The 17,500-nt window shown below is 48.8% G+C and overlaps 1 protein-coding gene across 1 annotated transcript in view; it reads right to left on the reverse strand.

Annotated features, from left to right (window-relative positions):
- LOC121560310 (voltage-dependent T-type calcium channel subunit alpha-1H-like) overlaps positions 1–17,500 on the reverse strand; it is a 208,075-nt gene that overhangs the window by 33,801 nt on the left and 156,774 nt on the right. Inside the window, 1 exon segment of the mRNA XM_045216064.1 lies at positions 587–779. Within this exon segment, the coding sequence (XP_045071999.1) occupies positions 587–779 (193 nt within the window).

The raw sequence follows: 17,500 nt of genomic DNA on the forward strand, positions 1-17,500 counted from the left end.
TCCCTCCTCCCTCCCTCCCCTCCCCTCCCTCCCCTCCCTCCCTCCCTCCCTCCCTCCCTACCTCCCTCCCTCCTCCCCACCTCCCCTCCCTCCCTCCCTCCCCTCCCTCCCTCCCTCCCTCCCTCCCTCCCTCCCTCCCTCCCCTCCTCCCTCCCTCCCTCCCTCCCTCCCTCCCTCCCTCCCCTCCCTCCCTCTCTCTTACTCCTCCTCCTCTTCTCTGCTCTCTTGGCTCTCTTCTCCTCCCGGGCTCTGGCCTCCTCCTCCTCCCTAACCCTCCCCTCCCTCCCTCCCCACCTCCCCCTCCCTCCCTCCCTCCCCCTCCCTCCCTCCCTCCCTCCTCCCTCCCTCCCTCCCTCCCTCCCCACCTCCCTCCCTCCCCCCCTCCCTCCCCCTCCCTCCCTCCCCTCCCTCCTCTCCCCTCCCCTCCCCTCCCTCCCTCCCTCCCTCCCCACCTCCCCTCCTCCCTCCCTCCCCTCCCTCCCTCCCTCCCTCCCTCCCCTCCCTCCCTCCCTCCCTCCCTCCCTCCCTCCCTCCCTCCCTCCCTCCCTCCCTCCTCCCCTCCCTCCCCTCCCTCCCTCTCTCTTACTCCTCCTCCTCTTCTCTGCTCTCTTGGCTCTCTTCTCCTCCCGGGCTCTGGCCTCCTCCTCCTCCTGGTCCTGACGACACTTGTGGAAGTTCTCCACGACGACGCCCACGAACATGTTGAGGACGAAGAAACTGACGATGAGGAGGAAGGAGATGAAGAAGAGGAGCATCCAGGGGTTGTGGTTCCTCACCGGCTGGAGGAGGGAGATAAATCCACACTATCAGATACAAACAGACAGACAAACTACTGTTGTTCTGCCACAACACTGATAAGGACTTATTGGTTCTACTGTTGTACTGCCACAACACCGATAAGGACTTATTGGTTCTACTGTTGTACTGCCACAACACCGATAAGGACTTATTGGTTCTACAGTTGTACTGCCACAACACCGATAAGGACTTATTGGTTCTACTGTTGTACTGCCACAACACCGATAAGGACTTATTGGTTCTACTGTTGTACTGCCACAACACCGATAAGGACTTATTGGTTCTACTGTTGTACTGCCACAACACCGATAAGGACTTATTGGTTCTACTGTTGTACTGCCACAACACTGATAAGGACTTATTGGTTCTACTGTTGTACTGCCACAACACCGATAAGGACTTATTGGTTCTACTGTTGTTCTGCCACAACACCGATAAGGACTTATTGGTTCTACTGTTGTTCTGCCACAACACCGATAAGGACTTATTGGTTCTACTGTTGTACTGCCACAACACCGATAAGGACTTATTGGTTCTACTGTTGTTCTGCCACAACACCGATAAGGACTTATTGGTTCTACTGCCACAACACCGATAAGGACTTATTGGTTCTACTGACCTGGAGGCCTGTAGCATTGCTATGTGGAGACTACAGGAACAGACCAAGAAGGGTTACTGGTTATGACTAAAGACCTGGAGGCCTGTAGCATTGCTATGTGGAGACTACAGGAACAGACCAAGAAGGGTTACTGGTTATGACTAAAGACCTGGAGGCCTGTTGCATTGCTATGTGGGGACTACAGGAACAGACCAAGAAGGGTTACTGGTTATGACTAAAGACCTGGAGGCCTGTAGCATTGCTATGTGGAGACTACAGGAACAGACCAAGAAGGGTTACTGGTTATGACTAAAGACCTGGAGGCCTGTAGCATTGCTATGTGGGGACTACAGGAACAGACCAAGAAGGGTTACTGGTTATGACTAAAGACCTGCAGGCCTGTAGCATTGCTATGTGGGGACTACAGGAACAGACCAAGAAGGGTTACTGGTTATGACTAAAGACCTGGAGGCCTGTAGCATTGCTATGTGGGAGACTACAGGAACAGACCAAGAAGGGTTACTGGTTATGACTAAAGACCTGGAGGCCTGTAGCATTGCTATGTGGAGACTACAGGAACAGACCAAGAAGGGTTACTGGTTATGACTAAAGACCTGGAGGCCTGTAGCATTGCTATGTGGAGACTACAGGAACAGACCAAGAAGGGTTACTGGTTATGACTAAAGACCTGGAGGCCTGTAGCATTGCTATGTGGAGACTACAGGAACAGACCAAGAAGGGTTACTGGTTATGACTAAAGACCTGGAGGCCTGTAGCATTGCTATGTGGGAGACTACAGGAACAGACCAAGAAGGGTTACTGGTTATGACTAAAGACCTGGAGGCCTGTAGCATTGCTATGTGGGGACTACAGGAACAGACCAAGAAGGGTTACTGGTTATGACTAAAGACCTGGAGGCCTGTAGCATTGCTATGTGGGGACTACAGGAACAGACCAAGAAGGGTTACTGGTTATGACTAAAGACCTGGAGGCCTGTAGCATTGCTATGTGGAGACTACAGGAACAGACCAAGAAGGGTTACTGGTTATGACTAAAGACCTGGAGGCCTGTAGCATTGCTATGTGGGAGACTACAGGAACAGACCAAGAAGGGTTACTGGTTATGACTAAAGACCTGGAGGCCTGTAGCATTGCTATGTGGAGACTACAGGAACAGACCAAGAAGGGTTACTGGTTATGACTAAAGACCTGGAGGCCTGTAGCATTGCTATGTGGGGACTACAGGAACAGACCAAGAAGGGTTACTGGTTATGACTAAAGACCTGGAGGCCTGTAGCATTGCTATGTGGGGACTACAGGAACAGACCAAGAAGGGTTACTGGTTATGACTAAAGACCTGGAGGCCTGTAGCATTGCTATGTGGGAGACTACAGGAACAGACCAAGAAGGGTTACTGGTTATGACTAAAGACCTGGAGGCCTGTAGCATTGCTATGTGGGGACTACAGGAACAGACCAAGAAGGGTTACTGGTTATGACTAAAGACCTGGAGGCCTGTAGCATTGCTATGTGGAGACTACAGGAACAGACCAAGAAGGGTTACTGGTTATGACTAAAGACCTGGAGGCCTGTAGCATTGCTATGTGGAGACTACAGGAACAGACCAAGAAGGGTTACTGGTTATGACTAAAGACCTGGAGGCCTGTAGCATTGCTATGTGGAGACTACAGGAACAGACCAAGAAGGGTTACTGGTTATGACTAAAGACCTGGAGGCCTGTAGCATTGCTATGTGGAGACTACAGGAACAGACCAAGAAGGGTTACTGGTTATGACTAAAGACCTGGAGGCCTGTAGCATTGCTATGTGGAGACTACAGGAACAGACCAAGAAGGGTTACTGGTTATGACTAAAGACCTGGAGGCCTGTAGCATTGCTATGTGGAGACTACAGGAACAGACCAAGAAGGGTTACTGGTTATGACTAAAGACCTGGAGGCCTGTAGCATTGCTATGTGGAGACTACAGGAACAGACCAAGAAGGGTTACTGGTTATGACTAAAGACCTGGAGGCCTGTAGCATTGCTATGTGGAGACTACAGGAACAGACCAAGAAGGGTTACTGGTTATGACTAAAGACCTGGAGGCCTGTAGCATTGCTATGTGGGAGACTACAGGAACAGACCAAGAAGGGTTACTGGTTATGACTAAAGACCTGGAGGCCTGTAGCATTGCTATGTGGGGACTACAGGAACAGACCAAGAAGGGTTACTGGTTATGACTAAAGACCTGGAGGCCTGTAGCATTGCTATGTGGAGACTACAGGAACAGACCAAGAAGGGTTACTGGTTATGACTAAAGACCTGGAGGCCTGTAGCATTGCTATGTGGGGACTACAGGAACAGACCAAGAAGGGTTACTGGTTATGACTAAAGACCTGGAGGCCTGTAGCATTGCTATGTGGGAGACTACAGGAACAGACCAAGAAGGGTTACTGGTTATGACTAAAGACCTGGAGGCCTGTAGCATTGCTATGTGGAGACTACAGGAACAGACCAAGAAGGGTTACTGGTTATGACTAAAGACCTGGAGGCCTGTAGCATTGCTATGTGGAGACTACAGGAACAGACCAAGAAGGGTTACTGGTTATGACTAAAGACCTGGAGGCCTGTAGCATTGCTATGTGGAGACTACAGGAACAGACCAAGAAGGGTTACTGGTTATGACTAAAGACCTGGAGGCCTGTAGCATTGCTATGTGGGGACTACAGGAACAGACCAAGAAGGGTTACTGGTTATGACTAAAGACCTGGAGGCCTGTAGCATTGCTATGTGGAGACTACAGGAACAGACCAAGAAGGGTTACTGGTTATGACTAAAGACCTGGAGGCCTGTAGCATTGCTATGTGGGAGACTACAGGAACAGACCAAGAAGGGTTACTGGTTATGACTAAAGACCTGGAGGCCTGTAGCATTGCTATGTGGGGACTACAGGAACAGACCAAGAAGGGTTACTGGTTATGACTAAAGACCTGGAGGCCTGTAGCATTGCTATGTGGAGACTACAGGAACAGACCAAGAAGGGTTACTGGTTATGACTAAAGACCTGGAGGCCTGTAGCATTGCTATGTGGAGACTACAGGAACAGACCAAGAAGGGTTACTGGTTATGACTAAAGACCTGGAGGCCTGTAGCATTGCTATGTGGAGACTACAGGAACAGACCAAGAAGGGTTACTGGTTATGACTAAAGACCTGGAGGCCTGTAGCATTGCTATGTGGAGACTACAGGAACAGACCAAGAAGGGTTACTGGTTATGACTAAAGACCTGGAGGCCTGTAGCATTGCTATGTGGGGACTACAGGAACAGACCAAGAAGGGTTACTGGTTATGACTAAAGACCTGGAGGCCTGTAGCATTGCTATGTGGAGACTACAGGAACAGACCAAGAAGGGTTACTGGTTATGACTAAAGACCTGGAGGCCTGTAGCATTGCTATGTGGAGACTACAGGAACAGACCAAGAAGGGTTACTGGTTATGACTAAAGACCTGGAGGCCTGTAGCATTGCTATGTGGAGACTACAGGAACAGACCAAGAAGGGTTACTGGTTATGACTAAAGACCTGGAGGCCTGTAGCATTGCTATGTGGAGACTACAGGAACAGACCAAGAAGGGTTACTGGTTATGACTAAAGACCTGGAGGCCTGTAGCATTGCTATGTGGGAGACTACAGGAACAGACCAAGAAGGGTTACTGGTTATGACTAAAGACCTGGAGGCCTGTAGCATTGCTATGTGGGGACTACAGGAACAGACCAAGAAGGGTTACTGGTTATGACTAAAGACCTGGAGGCCTGTAGCATTGCTATGTGGAGACTACAGGAACAGACCAAGAAGGGTTACTGGTTATGACTAAAGACCTGGAGGCCTGTAGCATTGCTATGTGGGGACTACAGGAACAGACCAAGAAGGGTTACTGGTTATGACTAAAGACCTGGAGGCCTGTAGCATTGCTATGTGGAGACTACAGGAACAGACCAAGAAGGGTTACTGGTTATGACTAAAGACCTGGAGGCCTGTAGCATTGCTATGTGGGGACTACAGGAACAGACCAAGAAGGGTTACTGGTTATGACTAAAGACCTGGAGGCCTGTAGCATTGCTATGTGGGAGACTACAGGAACAGACCAAGAAGGGTTACTGGTTATGACTAAAGACCTGGAGGCCTGTAGCATTGCTATGTGGGGACTACAGGAACAGACCAAGAAGGGTTACTGGTTATGACTAAAGACCTGGAGGCCTGTAGCATTGCTATGTGGAGACTACAGGAACAGACCAAGAAGGGTTACTGGTTATGACTAAAGACCTGGAGGCCTGTAGCATTGCTATGTGGAGACTACAGGAACAGACCAAGAAGGGTTACTGGTTATGACTAAAGACCTGGAGGCCTGTAGCATTGCTATGTGGAGACTACAGGAACAGACCAAGAAGGGTTACTGGTTATGACTAAAGACCTGGAGGCCTGTAGCATTGCTATGTGGAGACTACAGGAACAGACCAAGAAGGGTTACTGGTTATGACTAAAGACCTGGAGGCCTGTAGCATTGCTATGTGGAGACTACAGGAACAGACCAAGAAGGGTTACTGGTTATGACTAAAGACCTGGAGGCCTGTAGCATTGCTATGTGGGGACTACAGGAACAGACCAAGAAGGGTTACTGGTTATGACTAAAGACCTGGAGGCCTGTAGCATTGCTATGTGGAGACTACAGGAACAGACCAAGAAGGGTTACTGGTTATGACTAAAGACCTGGAGGCCTGTAGCATTGCTATGTGGAGACTACAGGAACAGACCAAGAAGGGTTACTGGTTATGACTAAAGACCTGGAGGCCTGTAGCATTGCTATGTGGGGACTACAGGAACAGACCAAGAAGGGTTACTGGTTATGACTAAAGACCTGGAGGCCTGTAGCATTGCTATGTGGGGACTACAGGAACAGACCAAGAAGGGTTACTGGTTATGACTAAAGACCTGGAGGCCTGTAGCATTGCTATGTGGAGACTACAGGAACAGACCAAGAAGGGTTACTGGTTATGACTAAAGACCTGGAGGCCTGTAGCATTGCTATGTGGAGACTACAGGAACAGACCAAGAAGGGTTACTGGTTATGACTAAAGACCTGGAGGCCTGTAGCATTGCTATGTGGGGACTACAGGAACAGACCAAGAAGGGTTACTGGTTATGACTAAAGACCTGGAGGCCTGTAGCATTGCTATGTGGAGACTACAGGAACAGACCAAGAAGGGTTACTGGTTATGACTAAAGACCTGGAGGCCTGTAGCATTGCTATGTGGAGACTACAGGAACAGACCAAGAAGGGTTACTGGTTATGACTAAAGACCTGGAGGCCTGTAGCATTGCTATGTGGAGACTACAGGAACAGACCAAGAAGGGTTACTGGTTATGACTAAAGACCTGGAGGCCTGTAGCATTGCTATGTGGAGACTACAGGAACAGACCAAGAAGGGTTACTGGTTATGACTAAAGACCTGGAGGCCTGTAGCATTGCTATGTGGAGACTACAGGAACAGACCAAGAAGGGTTACTGGTTATGACTAAAGACCTGGAGGCCTGTAGCATTGCTATGTGGGGACTACAGGAACAGACCAAGAAGGGTTACTGGTTATGACTAAAGACCTGGAGGCCTGTAGCATTGCTATGTGGAGACTACAGGAACAGACCAAGAAGGGTTACTGGTTATGACTAAAGACCTGGAGGCCTGTAGCATTGCTATGTGGGAGACTACAGGAACAGACCAAGAAGGGTTACTGGTTATGACTAAAGACCTGGAGGCCTGTAGCATTGCTATGTGGGGACTACAGGAACAGACCAAGAAGGGTTACTGGTTATGACTAAAGACCTGGAGGCCTGTAGCATTGCTATGTGGGAGACTACAGGAACAGACCAAGAAGGGTTACTGGTTATGACTAAAGACCTGGAGGCCTGTAGCATTGCTATGTGGAGACTACAGGAACAGACCAAGAAGGGTTACTGGTTATGACTAAAGACCTGGAGGCCTGTAGCATTGCTATGTGGAGACTACAGGAACAGACCAAGAAGGGTTACTGGTTATGACTAAAGACCTGGAGGCCTGTAGCATTGCTATGTGGAGACTACAGGAACAGACCAAGAAGGGTTACTGGTTATGACTAAAGACCTGGAGGCCTGTAGCATTGCTATGTGGGGACTACAGGAACAGACCAAGAAGGGTTACTGGTTATGACTAAAGACCTGGAGGCCTGTAGCATTGCTATGTGGGGACTACAGGAACAGACCAAGAAGGGTTACTGGTTATGACTAAAGACCTGGAGGCCTGTAGCATTGCTATGTGGGGACTACAGGAACAGACCAAGAAGGGTTACTGGTTATGACTAAAGACCTGGAGGCCTGTAGCATTGCTATGTGGGGACTACAGGAACAGACCAAGAAGGGTTACTGGTTATGACTAAAGACCTGGAGGCCTGTAGCATTGCTATGTGGGACTACAGGAACAGACCAAGAAGGGTTACTGGTTATGACTAAAGACCTGGAGGCCTGTAGCATTGCTATGTGGGAGACTACAGGAACAGACCAAGAAGGGTTACTGGTTATGACTAAAGACCTGGAGGCCTGTAGCATTGCTATGTGGGGACTACAGGAACAGACCAAGAAGGGTTACTGGTTATGACTAAAGACCTGGAGGCCTGTAGCATTGCTATGTGGGGACTACAGGAACAGACCAAGAAGGGTTACTGGTTATGACTAAAGACCTGGAGGCCTGTAGCATTGCTATGTGGGGACTACAGGAACAGACCAAGAAGGGTTACTGGTTATGACTAAAGACCTGGAGGCCTGTAGCATTGCTATGTGGGGACTACAGGAACAGACCAAGAAGGGTTACTGGTTATGACTAAAGACCTGGAGGCCTGTAGCATTGCTATGTGGGGACTACAGGAACAGACCAAGAAGGGTTACTGGTTATGACTAAAGACCTGGAGGCCTGTAGCATTGCTATGTGGGGACTACAGGAACAGACCAAGAAGGGTTACTGGTTATGACTAAAGACCTGGAGGCCTGTAGCATTGCTATGTGGGGACTACAGGAACAGACCAAGAAGGGTTACTGGTTATGACTAAAGACCTGGAGGCCTGTAGCATTGCTATGTGGGGACTACAGGAACAGACCAAGAAGGGTTACTGGTTATGACTAAAGACCTGGAGGCCTGTAGCATTGCTATGTGGGGACTACAGGAACAGACCAAGAAGGGTTACTGGTTATGACTAAAGACCTGGAGGCCTGTAGCATTGCTATGTGGGAGACTACAGGAACAGACCAAGAAGGGTTACTGGTTATGACTAAAGACCTGGAGGCCTGTAGCATTGCTATGTGGGGACTACAGGAACAGACCAAGAAGGGTTACTGGTTATGACTAAAGACCTGGAGGCCTGTAGCATTGCTATGTGGAGACTACAGGAACAGACCAAGAAGGGTTACTGGTTATGACTAAAGACCTGGAGGCCTGTAGCATTGCTATGTGGGGACTACAGGAACAGACCAAGAAGGGTTACTGGTTATGACTAAAGACCTGGAGGCCTGTAGCATTGCTATGTGGGGACTACAGGAACAGACCAAGAAGGGTTACTGGTTATGACTAAAGACCTGGAGGCCTGTAGCATTGCTATGTGGAGACTACAGGAACAGACCAAGAAGGGTTACTGGTTATGACTAAAGACCTGGAGGCCTGTAGCATTGCTATGTGGGGACTACAGGAACAGACCAAGAAGGGTTACTGGTTATGACTAAAGACCTGGAGGCCTGTAGCATTGCTATGTGGAGACTACAGGAACAGACCAAGAAGGGTTACTGGTTATGACTAAAGACCTGGAGGCCTGTAGCATTGCTATGTGGGGACTACAGGAACAGACCAAGAAGGGTTACTGGTTATGACTAAAGACCTGGAGGCCTGTAGCATTGCTATGTGGGGACTACAGGAACAGACCAAGAAGGGTTACTGGTTATGACTAAAGACCTGGAGGCCTGTAGCATTGCTATGTGGAGACTACAGGAACAGACCAAGAAGGGTTACTGGTTATGACTAAAGACCTGGAGGCCTGTAGCATTGCTATGTGGGGACTACAGGAACAGACCAAGAAGGGTTACTGGTTATGACTAAAGACCTGGAGGCCTGTAGCATTGCTATGTGGGGACTACAGGAACAGACCAAGAAGGGTTACTGGTTATGACTAAAGACCTGGAGGCCTGTAGCATTGCTATGTGGAGACTACAGGAACAGACCAAGAAGGGTTACTGGTTATGACTAAAGACCTGGAGGCCTGTAGCATTGCTATGTGGGGACTACAGGAACAGACCAAGAAGGGTTACTGGTTATGACTAAAGACCTGGAGGCCTGTAGCATTGCTATGTGGGGACTACAGGAACAGACCAAGAAGGGTTACTGGTTATGACTAAAGACCTGGAGGCCTGTAGCATTGCTATGTGGGGACTACAGGAACAGACCAAGAAGGGTTACTGGTTATGACTAAAGACCTGGAGGCCTGTAGCATTGCTATGTGGAGACTACAGGAACAGACCAAGAAGGGTTACTGGTTATGACTAAAGACCTGGAGGCCTGTAGCATTGCTATGTGGGGACTACAGGAACAGACCAAGAAGGGTTACTGGTTATGACTAAAGACCTGGAGGCCTGTAGCATTGCTATGTGGAGACTACAGGAACAGACCAAGAAGGGTTACTGGTTATGACTAAAGACCTGGAGGCCTGTAGCATTGCTATGTGGAGACTACAGGAACAGACCAAGAAGGGTTACTGGTTATGACTAAAGACCTGGAGGCCTGTAGCATTGCTATGTGGGGACTACAGGAACAGACCAAGAAGGGTTACTGGTTATGACTAAAGACCTGGAGGCCTGTAGCATTGCTATGTGGGGACTACAGGAACAGACCAAGAAGGGTTACTGGTTATGACTAAAGACCTGGAGGCCTGTAGCATTGCTATGTGGGGACTACAGGAACAGACCAAGAAGGGTTACTGGTTATGACTAAAGACCTGGAGGCCTGTAGCATTGCTATGTGGGGACTACAGGAACAGACCAAGAAGGGTTACTGGTTATGACTAAAGACCTGGAGGCCTGTAGCATTGCTATGTGGAGACTACAGGAACAGACCAAGAAGGGTTACTGGTTATGACTAAAGACCTGGAGGCCTGTAGCATTGCTATGTGGGACTACAGGAACAGACCAAGAAGGGTTACTGGTTATGACTAAAGACCTGGAGGCCTGTAGCATTGCTATGTGGAGACTACAGGAACAGACCAAGAAGGGTTACTGGTTATGACTAAAGACCTGGAGGCCTGTAGCATTGCTATGTGGGAGACTACAGGAACAGACCAAGAAGGGTTACTGGTTATGACTAAAGACCTGGAGGCCTGTAGCATTGCTATGTGGAGACTACAGGAACAGACCAAGAAGGGTTACTGGTTATGACTAAAGACCTGGAGGCCTGTAGCATTGCTATGTGGAGACTACAGGAACAGACCAAGAAGGGTTACTGGTTATGACTAAAGACCTGGAGGCCTGTAGCATTGCTATGTGGGAGACTACAGGAACAGACCAAGAAGGGTTACTGGTTATGACTAAAGACCTGGAGGCCTGTAGCATTGCTATGTGGGGACTACAGGAACAGACCAAGAAGGGTTACTGGTTATGACTAAAGACCTGGAGGCCTGTAGCATTGCTATGTGGGGACTACAGGAACAGACCAAGAAGGGTTACTGGTTATGACTAAAGACCTGGAGGCCTGTAGCATTGCTATGTGGGGACTACAGGAACAGACCAAGAAGGGTTACTGGTTATGACTAAAGACCTGGAGGCCTGTAGCATTGCTATGTGGAGACTACAGGAACAGACCAAGAAGGGTTACTGGTTATGACTAAAGACCTGGAGGCCTGTAGCATTGCTATGTGGGGACTACAGGAACAGACCAAGAAGGGTTACTGGTTATGACTAAAGACCTGGAGGCCTGTAGCATTGCTATGTGGAGACTACAGGAACAGACCAAGAAGGGTTACTGGTTATGACTAAAGACCTGGAGGCCTGTAGCATTGCTATGTGGGGACTACAGGAACAGACCAAGAAGGGTTACTGGTTATGACTAAAGACCTGGAGGCCTGTAGCATTGCTATGTGGGGACTACAGGAACAGACCAAGAAGGGTTACTGGTTATGACTAAAGACCTGGAGGCCTGTAGCATTGCTATGTGGGGACTACAGGAACAGACCAAGAAGGGTTACTGGTTATGACTAAAGACCTGGAGGCCTGTAGCATTGCTATGTGGGGACTACAGGAACAGACCAAGAAGGGTTACTGGTTATGACTAAAGACCTGGAGGCCTGTAGCATTGCTATGTGGGAGACTACAGGAACAGACCAAGAAGGGTTACTGGTTATGACTAAAGACCTGGAGGCCTGTAGCATTGCTATGTGGAGACTACAGGAACAGACCAAGAAGGGTTACTGGTTATGACTAAAGACCTGGAGGCCTGTAGCATTGCTATGTGGGAGACTACAGGAACAGACCAAGAAGGGTTACTGGTTATGACTAAAGACCTGGAGGCCTGTAGCATTGCTATGTGGGGACTACAGGAACAGACCAAGAAGGGTTACTGGTTATGACTAAAGACCTGGAGGCCTGTAGCATTGCTATGTGGGGACTACAGGAACAGACCAAGAAGGGTTACTGGTTATGACTAAAGACCTGGAGGCCTGTAGCATTGCTATGTGGGGACTACAGGAACAGACCAAGAAGGGTTACTGGTTATGACTAAAGACCTGGAGGCCTGTAGCATTGCTATGTGGGGACTACAGGAACAGACCAAGAAGGGTTACTGGTTATGACTAAAGACCTGGAGGCCTGTAGCATTGCTATGTGGAGACTACAGGAACAGACCAAGAAGGGTTACTGGTTATGACTAAAGACCTGGAGGCCTGTAGCATTGCTATGTGGGGACTACAGGAACAGACCAAGAAGGGTTACTGGTTATGACTAAAGACCTGGAGGCCTGTAGCATTGCTATGTGGGGACTACAGGAACAGACCAAGAAGGGTTACTGGTTATGACTAAAGACCTGGAGGCCTGTAGCATTGCTATGTGGGGACTACAGGAACAGACCAAGAAGGGTTACTGGTTATGACTAAAGACCTGGAGGCCTGTAGCATTGCTATGTGGAGACTACAGGAACAGACCAAGAAGGGTTACTGGTTATGACTAAAGACCTGGAGGCCTGTAGCATTGCTATGTGGGGACTACAGGAACAGACCAAGAAGGGTTACTGGTTATGACTAAAGACCTGGAGGCCTGTAGCATTGCTATGTGGGGACTACAGGAACAGACCAAGAAGGGTTACTGGTTATGACTAAAGACCTGGAGGCCTGTAGCATTGCTATGTGGGGACTACAGGAACAGACCAAGAAGGGTTACTGGTTATGACTAAAGACCTGGAGGCCTGTAGCATTGCTATGTGGGGACTACAGGAACAGACCAAGAAGGGTTACTGGTTATGACTAAAGACCTGGAGGCCTGTAGCATTGCTATGTGGGAGACTACAGGAACAGACCAAGAAGGGTTACTGGTTATGACTAAAGACCTGGAGGCCTGTAGCATTGCTATGTGGGAGACTACAGGAACAGACCAAGAAGGGTTACTGGTTATGACTAAAGACCTGGAGGCCTGTAGCATTGCTATGTGGAGACTACAGGAACAGACCAAGAAGGGTTACTGGTTATGACTAAAGACCTGGAGGCCTGTAGCATTGCTATGTGGGGACTACAGGAACAGACCAAGAAGGGTTACTGGTTATGACTAAAGACCTGGAGGCCTGTAGCATTGCTATGTGGGGACTACAGGAACAGACCAAGAAGGGTTACTGGTTATGACTAAAGACCTGGAGGCCTGTAGCATTGCTATGTGGAGACTACAGGAACAGACCAAGAAGGGTTACTGGTTATGACTAAAGACCTGGAGGCCTGTAGCATTGCTATGTGGGAGACTACAGGAACAGACCAAGAAGGGTTACTGGTTATGACTAAAGACCTGGAGGCCTGTAGCATTGCTATGTGGGAGACTACAGGAACAGACCAAGAAGGGTTACTGGTTATGACTAAAGACCTGGAGGCCTGTAGCATTGCTATGTGGGGACTACAGGAACAGACCAAGAAGGGTTACTGGTTATGACTAAAGACCTGGAGGCCTGTAGCATTGCTATGTGGGACTACAGGAACAGACCAAGAAGGGTTACTGGTTATGACTAAAGACCTGGAGGCCTGTAGCATTGCTATGTGGGGACTACAGGAACAGACCAAGAAGGGTTACTGGTTATGACTAAAGACCTGGAGGCCTGTAGCATTGCTATGTGGGGACTACAGGAACAGACCAAGAAGGGTTACTGGTTATGACTAAAGACCTGGAGGCCTGTAGCATTGCTATGTGGGAGACTACAGGAACAGACCAAGAAGGGTTACTGGTTATGACTAAAGACCTGGAGGCCTGTAGCATTGCTATGTGGGGACTACAGGAACAGACCAAGAAGGGTTACTGGTTATGACTAAAGACCTGGAGGCCTGTAGCATTGCTATGTGGGGACTACAGGAACAGACCAAGAAGGGTTACTGGTTATGACTAAAGACCTGGAGGCCTGTAGCATTGCTATGTGGGGACTACAGGAACAGACCAAGAAGGGTTACTGGTTATGACTAAAGACCTGGAGGCCTGTAGCATTGCTATGTGGGGACTACAGGAACAGACCAAGAAGGGTTACTGGTTATGACTAAAGACCTGGAGGCCTGTAGCATTGCTATGTGGGGACTACAGGAACAGACCAAGAAGGGTTACTGGTTATGACTAAAGACCTGGAGGCCTGTAGCATTGCTATGTGGAGACTACAGGAACAGACCAAGAAGGGTTACTGGTTATGACTAAAGACCTGGAGGCCTGTAGCATTGCTATGTGGGGACTACAGGAACAGACCAAGAAGGGTTACTGGTTATGACTAAAGACCTGGAGGCCTGTAGCATTGCTATGTGGAGACTACAGGAACAGACCAAGAAGGGTTACTGGTTATGACTAAAGACCTGGAGGCCTGTAGCATTGCTATGTGGGGACTACAGGAACAGACCAAGAAGGGTTACTGGTTATGACTAAAGACCTGGAGGCCTGTAGCATTGCTATGTGGAGACTACAGGAACAGACCAAGAAGGGTTACTGGTTATGACTAAAGACCTGGAGGCCTGTAGCATTGCTATGTGGAGACTACAGGAACAGACCAAGAAGGGTTACTGGTTATGACTAAAGACCTGGAGGCCTGTAGCATTGCTATGTGGGGACTACAGGAACAGACCAAGAAGGGTTACTGGTTATGACTAAAGACCTGGAGGCCTGTAGCATTGCTATGTGGGAGACTACAGGAACAGACCAAGAAGGGTTACTGGTTATGACTAAAGACCTGGAGGCCTGTAGCATTGCTATGTGGGGACTACAGGAACAGACCAAGAAGGGTTACTGGTTATGACTAAAGACCTGGAGGCCTGTAGCATTGCTATGTGGGGACTACAGGAACAGACCAAGAAGGGTTACTGGTTATGACTAAAGACCTGGAGGCCTGTAGCATTGCTATGTGGGGACTACAGGAACAGACCAAGAAGGGTTACTGGTTATGACTAAAGACCTGGAGGCCTGTAGCATTGCTATGTGGGAGACTACAGGAACAGACCAAGAAGGGTTACTGGTTATGACTAAAGACCTGGAGGCCTGTAGCATTGCTATGTGGGGACTACAGGAACAGACCAAGAAGGGTTACTGGTTATGACTAAAGACCTGGAGGCCTGTAGCATTGCTATGTGGGAGACTACAGGAACAGACCAAGAAGGGTTACTGGTTATGACTAAAGACCTGGAGGCCTGTAGCATTGCTATGTGGGGACTACAGGAACAGACCAAGAAGGGTTACTGGTTATGACTAAAGACCTGGAGGCCTGTAGCATTGCTATGTGGGAGACTACAGGAACAGACCAAGAAGGGTTACTGGTTATGACTAAAGACCTGGAGGCCTGTAGCATTGCTATGTGGGACTACAGGAACAGACCAAGAAGGGTTACTGGTTATGACTAAAGACCTGGAGGCCTGTAGCATTGCTATGTGGAGACTACAGGAACAGACCAAGAAGGGTTACTGGTTATGACTAAAGACCTGGAGGCCTGTAGCATTGCTATGTGGGGACTACAGGAACAGACCAAGAAGGGTTACTGGTTATGACTAAAGACCTGGAGGCCTGTAGCATTGCTATGTGGGAGACTACAGGAACAGACCAAGAAGGGTTACTGGTTATGACTAAAGACCTGGAGGCCTGTAGCATTGCTATGTGGGAGACTACAGGAACAGACCAAGAAGGGTTACTGGTTATGACTAAAGACCTGGAGGCCTGTAGCATTGCTATGTGGGGACTACAGGAACAGACCAAGAAGGGTTACTGGTTATGACTAAAGACCTGGAGGCCTGTAGCATTGCTATGTGGGAGACTACAGGAACAGACCAAGAAGGGTTACTGGTTATGACTAAAGACCTGGAGGCCTGTAGCATTGCTATGTGGGGACTACAGGAACAGACCAAGAAGGGTTACTGGTTATGACTAAAGACCTGGAGGCCTGTAGCATTGCTATGTGGAGACTACAGGAACAGACCAAGAAGGGTTACTGGTTATGACTAAAGACCTGGAGGCCTGTAGCATTGCTATGTGGAGACTACAGGAACAGACCAAGAAGGGTTACTGGTTATGACTAAAGACCTGGAGGCCTGTAGCATTGCTATGTGGAGACTACAGGAACAGACCAAGAAGGGTTACTGGTTATGACTAAAGACCTGGAGGCCTGTAGCATTGCTATGTGGGAGACTACAGGAACAGACCAAGAAGGGTTACTGGTTATGACTAAAGACCTGGAGGCCTGTAGCATTGCTATGTGGGGACTACAGGAACAGACCAAGAAGGGTTACTGGTTATGACTAAAGACCTGGAGGCCTGTAGCATTGCTATGTGGGACTACAGGAACAGACCAAGAAGGGTTACTGGTTATGACTAAAGACCTGGAGGCCTGTAGCATTGCTATGTGGGACTACAGGAACAGACCAAGAAGGGTTACTGGTTATGACTAAAGACCTGGAGGCCTGTAGCATTGCTATGTGGAGACTACAGGAACAGACCAAGAAGGGTTACTGGTTATGACTAAAGACCTGGAGGCCTGTAGCATTGCTATGTGGAGACTACAGGAACAGACCAAGAAGGGTTACTGGTTATGACTAAAGACCTGGAGGCCTGTAGCATTGCTATGTGGGGACTACAGGAACAGACCAAGAAGGGTTACTGGTTATGACTAAAGACCTGGAGGCCTGTAGCATTGCTATGTGGAGACTACAGGAACAGACCAAGAAGGGTTACTGGTTATGACTAAAGACCTGGAGGCCTGTAGCATTGCTATGTGGAGACTACAGGAACAGACCAAGAAGGGTTACTGGTTATGACTAAAGACCTGGAGGCCTGTAGCATTGCTATGTGGGACTACAGGAACAGACCAAGAAGGGTTACTGGTTATGACTAAAGACCTGGAGGCCTGTAGCATTGCTATGTGGGGACTACAGGAACAGACCAAGAAGGGTTACTGGTTATGACTAAAGACCTGGAGGCCTGTAGCATTGCTATGTGGAGACTACAGGAACAGACCAAGAAGGGTTACTGGTTATGACTAAAGACCTGGAGGCCTGTAGCATTGCTATGTGGAGACTACAGGAACAGACCAAGAAGGGTTACTGGTTATGACTAAAGACCTGGAGGCCTGTAGCATTGCTATGTGGAGACTACAGGAACAGACCAAGAAGGGTTACTGGTTATGACTAAAGACCTGGAGGCCTGTAGCATTGCTATGTGGGAGACTACAGGAACAGACCAAGAAGGGTTACTGGTTATGACTAAAGACCTGGAGGCCTGTAGCATTGCTATGTGGAGACTACAGGAACAGACCAAGAAGGGTTACTGGTTATGACTAAAGACC

Source organism: Coregonus clupeaformis, unplaced genomic scaffold (assembly GCF_020615455.1).
Source record: "Coregonus clupeaformis isolate EN_2021a unplaced genomic scaffold, ASM2061545v1 scaf0591, whole genome shotgun sequence".
NCBI lineage: Eukaryota > Metazoa > Chordata > Actinopteri > Salmoniformes > Salmonidae > Coregonus > Coregonus clupeaformis.